The sequence below is a fragment of the Monodon monoceros genome, unplaced genomic scaffold, assembly GCF_005190385.1.
Source record: "Monodon monoceros isolate NGI ecotype Baffin Bay Population unplaced genomic scaffold, NGI_Narwhal_1 Super_Scaffold_21, whole genome shotgun sequence".
Taxonomy (NCBI): Eukaryota; Metazoa; Chordata; class Mammalia; order Artiodactyla; family Monodontidae; genus Monodon; species Monodon monoceros.
Genome location: NW_021703778.1, coordinates 19,069,649 through 19,084,691, shown reverse-complemented (window position 1 = coordinate 19,084,691; position 15,043 = coordinate 19,069,649). Strand labels below are relative to the sequence as shown.

General features: G+C 34.7%; 1 protein-coding gene across 10 annotated transcripts in view; it reads right to left on the bottom strand.

Moving 5' to 3' along the window:
• The window catches only part of ANKRD26 (ankyrin repeat domain 26), an 89,374-nt gene that overhangs the window by 23,385 nt on the left and 50,946 nt on the right, over positions 1-15,043 (bottom strand). For 9 of the 10 annotated variants that reach the window (XR_003795895.1, XM_029237768.1, XM_029237770.1 and 6 more), the window contains 7 exons: positions 13,501-13,671; positions 11,678-11,711; positions 11,253-11,394; positions 7,949-8,162; positions 5,898-6,081; positions 5,142-5,279; positions 1,343-2,299 (listed from right to left, as the gene is read on the bottom strand). Coding sequence is in view for 9 of the 10 variants with exons in the window: in XM_029237768.1 (XP_029093601.1) it covers positions 1,343-2,299; positions 5,142-5,279; positions 5,898-6,081; positions 7,949-8,162; positions 11,253-11,394; positions 11,678-11,711; positions 13,501-13,671 (1,840 nt within the window). In the remaining variant the exon portion in view is untranslated. The remainder of the gene's footprint in view (positions 1-1,342; positions 2,300-5,141; positions 5,280-5,897; positions 6,082-7,948; positions 8,163-11,252; positions 11,395-11,677; positions 11,712-13,500; positions 13,672-15,043) is intronic. The other variant, XM_029237769.1, reaches the window with a different exon arrangement.

Below are 15,043 nucleotides of genomic sequence, written 5' to 3'. Positions count from 1 at the left end.
ATGTTAATAATAGATAACTCCAACATATGTACTTTGAAAACTATCACCAGAGACATCAATTTGTCTCCTTCTTCTCGTATGTGCACCTTCCTGCTCACTGAATTTGGTTTAAGACACAGAAGGTGTTACCCTCTGGCCTTATCGCTATTAAGTTACTTAGACAATGGATTCAGTCCCGCTATCCACTCCCCGCCCTTCCCGATCAATTTGCAGAGCTTGAGGACCTCCTCAAGTGTCAGAAAGAAATGGGTGTGTAGGTGGGACGAGTGGTGGGAACATCTTCCCTCTTCTCTACTGGAGGCTTCCATTAACTTCAGAGATCCTCACATATTCAATCCAGTGCTCAATAGATTCCTATCTCAGAATTAAAATGAGGTCATTCCCATTTTAATTCCTACAATTAAAATGAGACCTTCAGGGCCTCCCTCTGCCTCCCGATGGCAGCCCCTATGACCCTGTCCCCCACTCTATTCCTGCTACTCATGAATCTGCCACCCCTCACTAGTCTGAAAATGGGAGTCCAATGTCAAATTAATAAGTCACAGAGAGCTACAATTCTCTTTGTATTGGACAAATTTATATCCAAATGATAGTAACTGAGCCTTGAAATGAGAATTATGAGCAAATTATTTGTAAAAATGTTCCAAGTAAATTATAAATAGAAGTGGGAAGATTAAATCAAGTATAGTTTTGCTAAAGCTCACTACTTTAATCCCAAATTATGATTTAATGAAAAGTAGATGCCTTTAAAGAGTTGAGAGGTCATAAGAATACATGGTTTGAGGCTGAACTATTTCCCAAATTAATTCAAATTGACATGAATAAAAATAAAATTATATCAACTAAAAAGTTATGACAAGCTACTGAAGGAAAAGTACTATGAGATATGGCATCAACACATCAGTTCATCTGGGAAATCTGGAATTGACTGTCAAGGTAATACACACAACTGAATCTTAATTTCAAAATAATTCAGTTTAGATCTGAGCGTTTCATTTATCTCCTTCATCATGATACTAAAATGTGACATAAAGATTAAAATTATTATCTTAGCAGTAGAAGAGTAAATTACTAATACCTGTCTATACCCATTAACAAGTTATAACTTAATCTCTTAAAATTTCATAGGTGACACAATGTCTCTACTCAAAGTAAAGCACCTCTCAGGTCTAATTCTTTATTTGCTGGATACAAGGTATGCTTTTAGGCTGATTTACAGTCTATAGATTTATAGTCTATATATTTTTTATATTCAACTAGATTCAACATTTAGCCATAATCAAAATCACTTTGAATTTTCTTTCAGAAAGTCTGAGAATTATTTCTCTTCTTGGATACTTACTTCTCTTTCTGTTTTCTCATTTTCATACTGATACATTCTCTCTTTTAAATGATTACATTCATTGATTAACTCCTTGTTTCTTTCCTCCAGCATCAGACCTTGTTTTTCACTTTCAGCGTGAAGTTTTTTCACAATATCCTGAAACTGGTCTTGGATGTTAATTACTGTCTTCTCTTTACTGTCGGCTTTGTTTTGCGCATCATCCAGTTGCTGTCTGAGCAACATGTTTTCACTCTGGAGTTGAGATAATCTCTCTTCTAAGGATTCCTGCTTTCCAATGTATTTATTCACTTTGCCTTGTTCGCTTTGATACATGTGTTCAATTTCCTTCTTTTGACACTGTGCTTGGCTTAGGTCTCTCTGTACATGCTCTAACATCAAAGTCTTTTCTCTGAGAGCATCCCTCGTGTGATGGAGCTTGGTTTCTAGGCTATTGAATTTACTTTCAGCTTTAGAAAGTTGCTGGGAAAGCATCTCATTGTTATCCTTCAGGTTAGACACATCAAAATTCATTTTGTCCTGCAAGCGTAACCACTCATCTCTTGCTCTCTGGAAGGCAAGTTCCAGGTCTCTTTTTGATGTCTGACTTTGATGGTGATCATGTATGGCGGTAGCCAGTCTAGAACGGTAGGATTCCACTTCTGTTTCCAGTCTTTCTTTGCTTTGTTTTTCATTCTCCAGCTTAGAGTTTAGCATTGTATTCTCAGCTGTCAGAACACTAAGTTGTCCAGTATATTGGAATGTTGTCTTTGTTAATATTTCCTCATTCAGTTTTATTGTCTTTTGAAGATCATCATTCTTTTCTTTTACAATTTCAATGTCCTCAAAATATTTCTTTTCCTTTTCCTGGTTCTGACATTTTATTGTGTCTATTTCAAGTCTTAGCATGGCAACTTCATCCTGCAACATGTGGTTTTTATGTAACAGATCTTTTTCTTTTTCAGGACTATCGGACACCTAAGTGAAACAAAGGAGATTTTTAGCTAGTACTCAATAAATTGACATTTCATGATTTCCTCTGAAAGACTAACCTATATGTTTATACAATGAAAAGGCTGCAATAAGTGGATATCCAACTGGAAAAAATAAGGTTGGATACAAACCTCAGACTTCTTACAAGCAGAAATCTTCAAAAGTTCAAAAATTTAATTAAAGACAATGAATCCACGAAAGCAAAAAAGAAACCACAAGAGAATTCTTAAGAGGCTCAGAATTGGAAAGGTCTTTCTCTAAATTATAACAAACCCAGAAGGCTTAAAATAAAAGATTAATAAATCTGACTACACTTAAAAATTGCATCTGATGTGATATATTTATACAATGGAATACTACTCAGCCATAAAAAAGAATGAAATAATGCCATTTGCAGCAACATGGATGGACCTAGAGACTATCATACTAAGTGAAGTAAGCCAGACAGAGAAAGAGAAATATATGATATCGTTATATGAGTAATCTAAAAAAAATGATACAAATGAACTTATTTACAAAACAGAAAGAGACTCACAGACATAGAACAAAAACTTACGGTTACTAAAGGGGAAAGAGGGGGAGGGATTCATTAGGAGGTTGGGATTAATATATACACACTACTATATAAAAAACAGATAACCAACAATGACCTACTGTGTAGCACAGGGAACTACACTCAATATTTGGAAAAAGAATCTATAAAGGTATATATATATATAAAACTGAATCACTGTGCTGTATACCTGAAACTAACACAATATTGTAAATCAACTATACTTCAATAAAAAATAAAATAAAATACCACCCGCTAGCTTAAAAAAAATTACATCTGCTATCTAACCTATACAGCTACCCCATAGTAAAAGCCTTAGCTCTGTATATATTTCGACAGATTAAATTTCCTAAAAAATTTTTTTCCTGAGAATACTCCATAAATATTCTACGTTTCTAATATTTGTATAGTCCTGAGAATATTCCATAAATATTCTATGTTTCTAATATTTTTACAGTCAGTTACAAGAATTACATCTACTGATAACTGTACTAAATAAGCACTTCTACAAATGTCAATTAACTCATTTAGCTATGACAGTCCTGGAAATGAGGAAGTCAAAAATACAAGCAAGCTGCAGGCTTTTCTCCAGGTCTTCTGACTTTACTATGAGTCCCCTTACACCAAACCACAGCTAGTTGTCCAGTACAAACATATAAATATGAAATGAGCCTCATATTTCACTAATGGTGCACACACTACTGGTAAATAAGGTAAAATTTATAGAGATCTTAGAAAATCATGAGATTATTCGCTGCTGCAATCACTTTTATTCTCTCTTCATAATGCTTAAAATAGTAAGGTAGGGGGAAATACAGTGAACTGTTTCACTACAAATAAAATACGTATCAATAAATTATCACTAAATAAATATTATGGCATATCTATCACTATTTTCAAAAGTTCCTTGTACTGAAATAGGACACTACATGGAGCAAAGTGTTAATTTTCTCACAAGTAGAAGAATGACATCCAAAAGACGGTCTCTGAACTGGCTATACCTTTCCTCCTTACCATCAGTGGAAGGGATAAACTAACCTCTCTATTAATCTATCAAGGAACTGAAATCACTGCCAAAAACCATAATGTTGTTTTGTTTGTTTGTTTTGGGGTTTTCTTTTTTTTTTTTTTGGTATTTTATAAGTTTATTCTGAGGAAATAATTTTTTTAAGCGCTCAAAAATGTTTTTACGGGCTTCCCTGGTGGCGCAGTGGTTGAGAGTCCACCTGCCGATGCAGGGGACACGGGTTTGTGCCCCGGTCCGGGAAGATCCCACATGCCGCGGAGCGGCTGGGCCCGTGAGCCACGGCCGCTAAGCCTGCGCGTCCGGAGCCTGTGCTCCACAACGGGAGAGGCCACAACAGTGAGAGGCCCGCGTACCGCAAAAAAAAAAAAAAGTTTTTACAACTAATGTTGCAGCTTTTACAATACTGAAAAACTGTAAATGATGTAAAAATGTCATTGATGGGGTACTGGTTAAAGAAATGACAGTGAAACCAAGAACAGACTCTGATTTAGACACTGAAAATGATGAGGTGCATAGTGATTGACATGTTCACTCCAAAGCAGAGGGCAAGATCGTATTCAGTGCTGGGATTTGGTTGGGTAGTGTGGCCGATGGTGGAGCACACATGGTCTTCCCTGCCTAAACCACCATCAGGGTGCAGACTTTTCTAGATGGTAGCAATAGTTTTGAGATTATGAAAAGTTCATCAGTTCCTATGGAAAATATTAAAAGCCTCTCCTTGGATGAGGCTATTGTATGTCACTGCTTGACTGTTGCAGACAAATGGATTTGAATTAAAAATACTACTTGAATTAAATTTAATTAAAGATAATTCAATTATGTTTGAATTAAAAATATTAAATATCCAATGGACGAGAAACGTCACCCCCCCCAAATATACTTAAATAGGTTTTAAAATATCCTCTATACTGTCTGTGATGTATAGTATTGGTTTTTAAAATATATACATAGGGCTTCCCTGGTGGCACAGTGGTTGAGAGTCCACCTGCCGATGCAGGGGACACAGGTTCGTTCCCCGGTCCGGGAGGATCCCACATGCCGCAGAGCGGCTGGGCCCGTGAGCCATGGCCGCTGAGCCTGTGCGTCCAGAGCCTGTGCTCCACGACGGGAGAGGCCACAACAGTGAGAGGCCCGTGTACCGCAAAAAAAAAAAAAAAAAAAAAAAAAAAAATATATATATATATATATATATATATACATATACAGATACATACACACAAATATTTGAAAATGATTAAAGAAAATACCTCAGAATTCATTTCCTTATTAGTCATTTCTATCTCCTTTTGTTTGGCAAGGTGATTGGTCAGGATTCCATCTTGTAAAATTCTGGCATTCCGCTCTCGAGAAAGCTGCCTCTGAGTGTCATTTCGCTCTTCTACAACCTGGAGACACATTTCATGAGGTTTTTGGTCTCATACCATTAAAAAAAAAAAGTCAAAAGCTTAAGAGCAGAATTTAAAAAAAAACAAAAAACTGTTACAAGGAAGTAGCCTTTTTAAATAAACACAAGGATCTTTATCCCACATGAATAACTTAAGATTTTAATTTAAATGACTGCTAAACTTATCACAGAGCAAAAATACAGGGAGATATAGTACTGTGAAAGAAAATCTTTTTACAAAGCATTTAACTAGTTCCATCACAGTCTCAAGGCAATTTAGCCTGTATTTTAACATAAAAAAGCCAAAATTAACACATGGATTGGAATTAAGAATATTACTTTCGAATGGACCAAAAATGCCAATCCTTATGTTAATCATTAAGCTCAATTTACCTTCCATTCCTCCATTCAGAAAACATACACAGAGCATGAATTAGAAGCTAAGAATGGCAAGAAATTAATAATTTAAGCTAAAAATGTCATAGTTCATATTTAGGATGAGATAACACTTTTTATTTGTTTTAAACCTAAATAATATATATTAAATCAAAGAGATATTACAAATAATACTGATGAAATACTGTTGGAAATTTGAAATTTTCACCAAAGATTAACTTACCTGATTCAGATTATTTCTCACAGTCCTCAGTTCCGTGTCTAGTGCTCTGAGATTGAGTTCAAGTTGTTGTTTCATTTCAACTTCTTTACTGTATTGCTCTTCTTTTCTTCTTAACTGCTCCCTAATTTTTTCATATAACATGTCAGCATTTCTTCTCTTCTCTTCTTCTTGTTTTAGGGTGAATCTGCAGTTAAATATGTTTACCTTAAAATGTGTTTTGTTAGGAAATAAAAAGTTCATTTTATGATCTGGCTCTTCACCCGCTGATTTACTATCCTAATGAAATTTCTGTTCTCCAGTTTTGTTTTCCTTTCTAGGTCTCATATTTTTAATTCCTCACTTCAATCTCTTCATAAAGATATATACACTTGAAAGGTAGCAATGAAAAAACATTCTGCCACTTAAGTAAGTTTTAGTCCAGAGTAACTCTGGTGAATAGTGTAGGAAAGAAATTTTGAAATTATTCAGTGAAGTGAGGTCGAAAATTACCCTGTTTTCCACAGTCATAATTACTCCTCCTTTAGGACAGATAATTTAGTTACTAATTAAAAAGAGAAGCTGTTGTTTAGAAACAAGTTTATAAGTTGACTAGAAATAAAATTTCAACTTCATAAAATACTGCAGTTACCCCTAAATGACTTACAGTGCCAGATAAAATCTGCAGATGTCTTTTACAGAACATATATCTTCAGACACTGTAATCCAAGACTAGGCTAGGGAATCTAATATCTGTTGCCCCACACTTTTTATGTTTCTTCTTTTGCAACATTTTCAACTTGTTGATTATTATCTATTTAATAAATCATTTTAAATCCCGTAAGGCAGGATCCATATTAATTAATTAAACAATAGAGAGTATTTTGTGCTTTCAGCACAAACCTTTGAACTAATTTTATCTCTGTATGAAAGAGATATTGAATAAACTAATCAGTAATCACCTTCCATTTTTACCTTTTATTTCATCCATGCATATGTTAAGAATAAAACTGCATAAATTTTTTTTTTAATTTTGTTTTGAGAAAAATGGCCATTTCATACTTCTGTGGGTGGGAGTGTAAAGTAATATAAACTTTCTGGAGAACAATTTAGAAACATGGATCAAAGACCTTTTTTAAAAGTTCTCATACTTTAACCAAATAACACAATATTAAAGAATTTATTCAAAATAAATAATCATAAATGTAGAAATGAATTTATAGAAGAGACGTTCCTAGTAGCATTAAATATAATACAGAAAAATGAAAAACAACTGAAATTCAATTTGTTAAAAAAATAATGACTATAATTCAAAAAGACACAAGCACCCCAATGTTCATTGCAGCACTATTTACAATAGCCAGGTCATGGAAGCAACGTAAATGCCCATCGACAGACGAATGGATAAAGAAGATGTGGCACATATATACAATGGAATATTACTCAGCCATAAAAAGGAACGAAATTGGGTCATTTGTTGTGACGTGGATGGATCTAGAGACTGTCATACAGAGTGAAGTAAGTCAGAAAGAGAAAAACAAATATCGTATATTAACACATATATGTGGAATCTAGAAAAATGGTACAGGTGAACTGGTTTGCAAGGCAGAAATAGAGACACAGATGTAGAGAACAAACGTATGGACACCAAGGGGGGAAAGCAGGGGTGTGGGATGAACTGGGAGCTTGGGATTGACATGTATACACTAATATGTATAAAATGGATAACTAATAAGAACCTGCTGTATAAAAAAAATAAATAAAATTTTTAAAAAAAGAGAGATTACAAAAAAAATGAGGCTTCATATGGAGGACTTCTGTATGGCCATGAAAATGATGATTTGGAAATATATACACTAAATTATTAGTAGAAGTATCCACTGTTAAGAACTTGCTATATTATTTCCAAGAATTTCACACTCCACAATACTAATGAAGTTTTCTCCCCTGTAAAATCCCAGCAGGTAAGTTAGCAATTATAAAACTTCCCATAGTATTAAAGTAAATACACATCTGTAGTATTACAGTAAATAAAAACAGTTCAAATATTTCTTTAAAACCAAGATGTTCAATACCTCAAGCTGCAGAGCTCTTGTTCCCACTCCACTTTTTGATGCTCTAACTGTGATTTCATTTCTTTTGTTTCTGATAGCTCCTTTTGTAGCCCACTAACCTTACTTTCCAGTTTTTTATTTTTTCCTGTAAGTAGTTCACAGTGATTTTTTTTAAGTTCTATTAATCTTTCATATGAAAGAACTGCATCCTGAATTTTCAATAAGCTAACAGAATCTGCATTAGGAAGAAAACAAAGATAGAAATAAAATATGAGTAATTTTTGTGTATAAAGCACTGTGCATTTTCACCTTCACTCATCCATACATTGAACAAATACATTTTTTTTTTTTTTGGCCATGCCGCACAGCATACGGGATCTTAATTCCCTGACCAGGAATTCAAGTGGTTAAATATACAATGCCCCAAAGAGGTGGAGGAAAGAGACAGAAGAAAAATATTTGAAGAAAAGAATGGCCAACAACTTTCTAAACTTAATGAAAACTACAATCTCACAGATCCAGGAGGATCTGGCAAGGAGAGAAGAAGTGGAAGTAAACTATTTTGTAATATTCTTATCCTATATATGATGTGGTACAATATTACTTGAAGGTGGACTGTGATAACCCTAAGTAAAATACTGTAAACCCTAAAGCAACCACTAAAATAGTGAAACAAAAGAGTTACAGTTAATAAACCAAAAAAACAAAAAAGAAATAAAACTACATCATAAAAATTACTCGATTAATCTAAAAGACGGCAGAAAAAGAAGCGGGGAACAAAGAACAGATGGGATAAACAGAAATCAAACAGCATAATGACAGATTCAAACCTACTGTATCAATAATCACATTAAGTGAAAATGGTCTGAAAACCTCAATTAAAAAGCAGATTGTCAGGGACTTCACTGGTGGCGCAGTGGTCAAGAATCCACCTGCCAACGCAGGGGACACAGGTTCGAGCCCTGGTCCTCCCACATGTCATGGAGTAACTAAACCCATGCGCCACAACTACTGAGCCCACATGCCACAATTACTGAAGCCCATGGGCCTACAGCCTGTGCTCCACAGCAAGAGAAGCCACCGCAATGAGAAGCCTGCGCACCACAATGAAGAGTAGCCCCCACTCGCCGTAACTAGAGAAAGCCCATGTGCAGCAATGAAGACCCAACGCAGCCAAAAATAAATAAATAAATTAATTTTTAAGAAAAAGCAGATTGTCAGACTGGATCAAAAAGCGAGACCCTACTGTATGCCACCTACAAGAAATGCACTTTAAACACACAGACATAAATTTGTAATAAGGTTAGAAATAAGATATACCACACAACAAACAAACAAACAAACAAACAAAAAAGATATACCACACTAACATGTGACAAAACAAAGCTAAGCTAGACTGGCTATATTAATACCAAACAAAGTAGACTTCAGAGCAAAAAACATTATCAGCAATAAACAAGGTCATTCATAATGATGAGTGTCAATTAATAAGAAGCATAACAACCCTAAACGTTTATGTGCCTAATAACTTCAAAATATATGAAGCAAAACTTGAGAGAACTGCAAAGAAAAATAGACAAATCCACAATTACAGTCTGAGATTTCAACACCCCTCAATGAATAAGTGATAGAAAGAGCAGGCAGAAAATCAGCAAGGATACTGTAGACTTGAACACCACCATACTTTTCAAGTAGCCATGGAACACTTACCAAAAAAAGACTGTATTCTGGGTTATAAAATAAAGGAGTAAGTCAAAAGGATTTAAGTGATACAAAGTATGTTCTCTGACCACAAAGCAATCAAACTGGAAATCAAGAACAAAAATATTTCTGGAAAATACTCCAATATTTGAAAACTAAATAACACACATCTAAATAACCCTTGGATTAAAGAGGTAATGAAAAGAGGAATTACAAAGTATTTTGAACTGAATAAAAATGAAAACATAATATATTACAATTTGTGGAATACTGCTTACTTGCATGAAAATTTATAGCACTGAATGTCTATATTAGAAAAGAAGGTCTCAAATCAATGACCTTGGCTTCCAACATAAAAATCCAGAAAAAGAGAAAATTAGGGGACTTCCCTGATGGTTCAGTGGTTAAGGATCTGCTTTCCAATCCAGGGGACGTGGGTTCGATTCCTGGTCGGGGAACTAAAACCCCACATGCCATGGGGCAACTAAGCCAGCCCGCTGCAACTACTGAACACACAAGCCACAACTAGAGAGTCAGCATGCCGCAACTACAGAGCCCACACACGCTGGAGCCCACACCCCATCTGGAGTGTCACAAATACTGAGCCCATACGTCACAACTAGAGAGAGAAGCCCACACGCTGCAACGAAAGATCCCACGTGCCGCAACTAAGACCCAACGCAGCCAAAAATAAAATTAAATAAATAAATAAATAAATAAATATTTTTTAAAAAAGAGCAAAGTAAACCCAAAGCAAGCAGAAGAAAGGAAATAAAAAACATCAAAGAAAAAATCAATGAGAAAAAACAAAACAAACAAAACAAAAAAGACATGGAAAAATCAATGAGGGACTCCCCTGGTGGCACAATGGTTAAGAATCCACCTGCCAATGCAAGGGACATGGGTTTGATCCCTGGTCTGGGAAGATCCCACATGCCTCAGAGCAACTAGGCCTGTGTGCCAAAACTACTGAGCCTGCATTCTAGCGCCCGCAAGCCACAACTACTGAGCCCGCGTGCCACAACTACTGAAGCCCACGCACCTAGAACCCATGCTCCACAACAAAAGAAGCCACAGCAATGAGAAGCCTGCATACTGAACGAAGAGTAGCCCCCGCTCGCCACAACTAGAGAAAGCCTGCACACAGCAACGAAGACCCAACAGAGCCAAAAATAAATAAATAAATAAATAAATATTTTAAAAATCAGTGAAACCAAATATATTCAGAATATGAATAAAAGTGATAAACCTCTAGCCAGGCTGATAATGAAAAAAAAAAAAGAGAGAGAAGGCACAAATTACCAATTTCACAGAAATGAGTAATGAGAAATTACTACAGATTCTATAGATATTAAAAGACTGACAGTAATATTATGAACATTATGTAAATAAATTTGGCAACTCAGATGAAGTGGGTAAATTCCTTGAGAGAGGGAAATTACCAAAGCTCAATCAAGAAAGAACAAATAAACTAAATAGCCCTATATCTAAAAAAGAAACTAAAGTCCTAGTTAAAGACCTTCCCACAAAGAAAATTCCAGGCCCAAGAGGCTACACTGGTGAATTCTACCAAATATTACAACAGTATACACAAAAAGGCTTTATATTTATACCATGGTCCTACCTTTACACTCCATGCCAAGTTGTTCAATTAGCAACATGGGATTCTTATAATTAGAGTAAAGCATCTGGCAATCCTCAAAAGCTGTTTCAGATGACTGAGTTAAGTCATCAAGGTCATCCATAGAATCAATTTGCTCTTTGACCTACAAATAAAAAATACTATTTCACAATGTCCCCAAAATATTTATAAAATATACTAAGTGTACAGAGATGATAAATATCTCTTTATTAAAGCAAAAACACAGATACTTTTTAAAAGAACAGATTTTTATCAAAGGGATAATTTTATCAACAGTGTTTCTAAATTATTTTTTCAAAGTAAATGTCTCTACAACAAAGGAAGATTTTTTATTTTTCCACTATACCTTTTACAAAGTAATTTTTTACTACAGGATAATATTTTTTATAACTAATTTTTTACTCTACCTTGTTCTTTTCGTTAGATGTTTCCTTTGTAGCCCTAAAAAAACAAACGATTCTTTTCAGGCAAACATTAAATACTTAAAATACAAAGAATACCTAAACCTATTGTTTTTTACAGAAAATCTTTGCATCGGTAATTAATTTTCTATAAAAGAGATTAAACAATAAATAGAAAGAGTAACATTAAAGGACAAAGAAAATATACCATAATAATATTAACAAAACATTAAATTAGATCAAGCTGACAATCAAAGGAAAAGGAAAAACATAATGTTACTTGCATTATTTGACAGGAAGAAACATACCAGGGTTTTTTGTTATTGTCATTTTCAATAAAAACTAACTTTATGGCACTAAAACCTATTTGGAAAGTATTAAGTTCTTATGTGAAAGAAACTCTTTTTTAATAATCATGATATTAGCTTTTTGAGGACTTACTATGTAACTGCTATGCATTATTATAAGCACCTTACATGTCTTAAAGGCATTTTAATCCTCACAACAATTCTGCGAGAGAGGTAATACATTAGGTCCTTTACACAGGAAGAAATGGAGCACAGAAAGGCTAAGTAACTTGCCCAAGCCCCTACAGCAGATCAGCAGCAGACCCAGAATTCAAACCCAGGAAATCTGGCTTCAACACTTGTGTTTCACAATATGATGAGAAGGTAATATTTATTTTTAAGTGCTTTTAAGTAATATGATAGCAAATGGATCTGTATTATTATTCCATGTCTAGTTATAACTATAAATAATAATTTCTGAATCTTACCCATATTTTTTAAAAATAAAAAGGCTTTAGACCTAGGCAATATTGGAATTCTATTTTCAATAAAGATTTGCTTTTGTAAAGAAATTCATCGACAGGCATTCATTCACCCATTCAGCTGTTTATTCATGCATTCAACATATACTTAGCGCACAATACGTGTTAATGACACTTTTAGTATAGGAAGCATGACTTTTGTAATTTAGAACTTTATAATCCGAAAGTAATAATCTGTGATAGATTGTTAATAGTTTTTTTTCTATCGAATATAAACAAAATCTTACCCTTTTCCCTGGAATCTAAACCACTATGAAGTTAACATAATCTGTTTTAGAGTACCTTACAAAACCATAGCCACTCATGATGATACTGTCATCTAGAATTATCAAGGAATGACTAAATCCTATTCAGTATGGACTAAATGTTTGTAAATTTATGATTATATAATTTTTAAAAATCTATGTATGATAGAATAATTTTTAAGTACGCATCTGCATATTCAATTATATAAGAATATTACACTTCAAAATCAATGAACAAGCCCTTACCATAAAACTATACGTGAATAGAAGTATTATGTACAATTAGTTTACTATAATATTTTAAAGATAATGTAATACAATCAATAAGCTTTCTAATATTGGACATGCAAACAAGATTAAACGGAATAAATGCATCCTCTACTGGCTCATTTCCAACAGCATACAAACATACTCTAAAAACTCCCATCTTAACATAAAAAGAAAAAGGAAACTCCCTTGAACTCCACATTCCTCTTCAGTTACCATCCAGTTCTCTATTGCCTTTCCCAGTAAGTATTCCCTAAGGAGCCGTTTATACTTATTCACTACAGTCCAACTTCCATGGGGAATATTTATTGAAACTACTTCTGGTCAAAGCCACTCGTCCTCATCTTAACCTTTCAGCAGCGTTCATCTGGTATAGTTGAGAATTCTCTTGTCGTGGCCTGTACACTATATTATGCTGTTCTATTTCCAGAAAAAGTATTCAGTGCTAATATTTCTTGACCTAAAAATAAAGAATTTGTAGATTTTACCTGCCATCATCCTGATCTACTTCACTTAAACTGCTGTCATCATTCATGTGTAGCAGACCACCGATCAGTGAATCAGCCTTCTCAAACATTGGTGTAATCACACATTCTTTTGATGTCCATTTTTCATTTTCATTTTTCTTTACTTCCTTCATATGCACGCCAGGACCGCTACTTTAAAAAATCCATAAAAAAGCCAATGTTTTCTAATAATTCTACTGATAAAGAATAAAAAACCAACTTTTAAAAAAATTCCAACTCTTACCCATCATAAGTCATTTATTAGTTCACAAAACAGTTATGACGTACCAACCATATGCAAGCAAATACAAATTCTTGCTTCAAAGACAGATACACAATTATGATACAACATGATATGTAAGAGTTGACATATGAAAGTTACAAGTGAACACAGGAAAGCTTTACAGAAGAGGTTAAATAAACAGGAGGTCATGAGGAAAAGAAAATGGAGAAAATCATTCTACTTGGTGATTAGAATGTGAGCACAAAGATCAGGCACATGGCGTCTAGGTGTTTCCTAGGAACTTGGAAGGAAAAGTACAAAATACATGGAAGGAAGCAGAGAGATGAGTCTGGAAAGACATTCTGAAGAACCTCAAGTGCTACACTGAAAAGCTGAAGTTCACTGCCTAAAAGCAATGATTCTTAGACATGGGAGTAATAATTAGATTTCTACTATATTGTTTTGTTTTGATATATAATGTTTAATTTACATGATTTTTAAAAATAACATGAGGTACATATAACATGAAAGAAGAACTCAAGGAAATATCTTGGGGGGAAAATTTACTTTTAAACACCCACATGTTGGGGTCATGTCAGCATCAGGGCTGCAAAATAGGTACCTCATAGTATCCCTCCACCACCAGCAACAATTTGGCATCTATCCATGGACAAAAGTGGCTTTGTGGGAATTGCAGGATCCAGCACCATAAACCAAGGGACCTGGGAAGAGTCCTGCCCACCCAAGTGGTAACAGACATACAGACCACATCCCTGCTGTGGACCCTGCATGGCCCATGAACTGGCTCCAGCCACTCTTAGCAACGTCCAGGGAACCCCTGGAAAACACTGTCTTAGACAATCACCCACAGACGAGAGAGCCTTTGTGGAAATCCAGGTTTCCAGCAGAGAAGTGCCAGCATACCACTGGAACAAAAAAATGCAAGTTGGGGTACACTGGAGAGGGCAGTTATTAAAGACTGGAAGAGGTGACTGCTACTTCAAATGCAAAGACAGCAATGCAAAACTTCAAGTAACATAAAAAAAAATCAAGAAAACATGACACTACCAAAAGATCACAATAATTTTCCAGTAACAAATCCCAAAGACATGGAGATCTGCAATCTACCTGATAGAGAATTCAAAATAGTAGTTTTAAGGAAACTCAGTGAGCTACAAGAAAACACAGAAAGACAACCCAACAAAATCAGGAAAGTAATACAGAAACAAGATGAGGAGTTTAACAAAGAGATAGAAATAATAAAAAAGAACCAAATGGAAATTTTGGAGCTGAAGAATACAA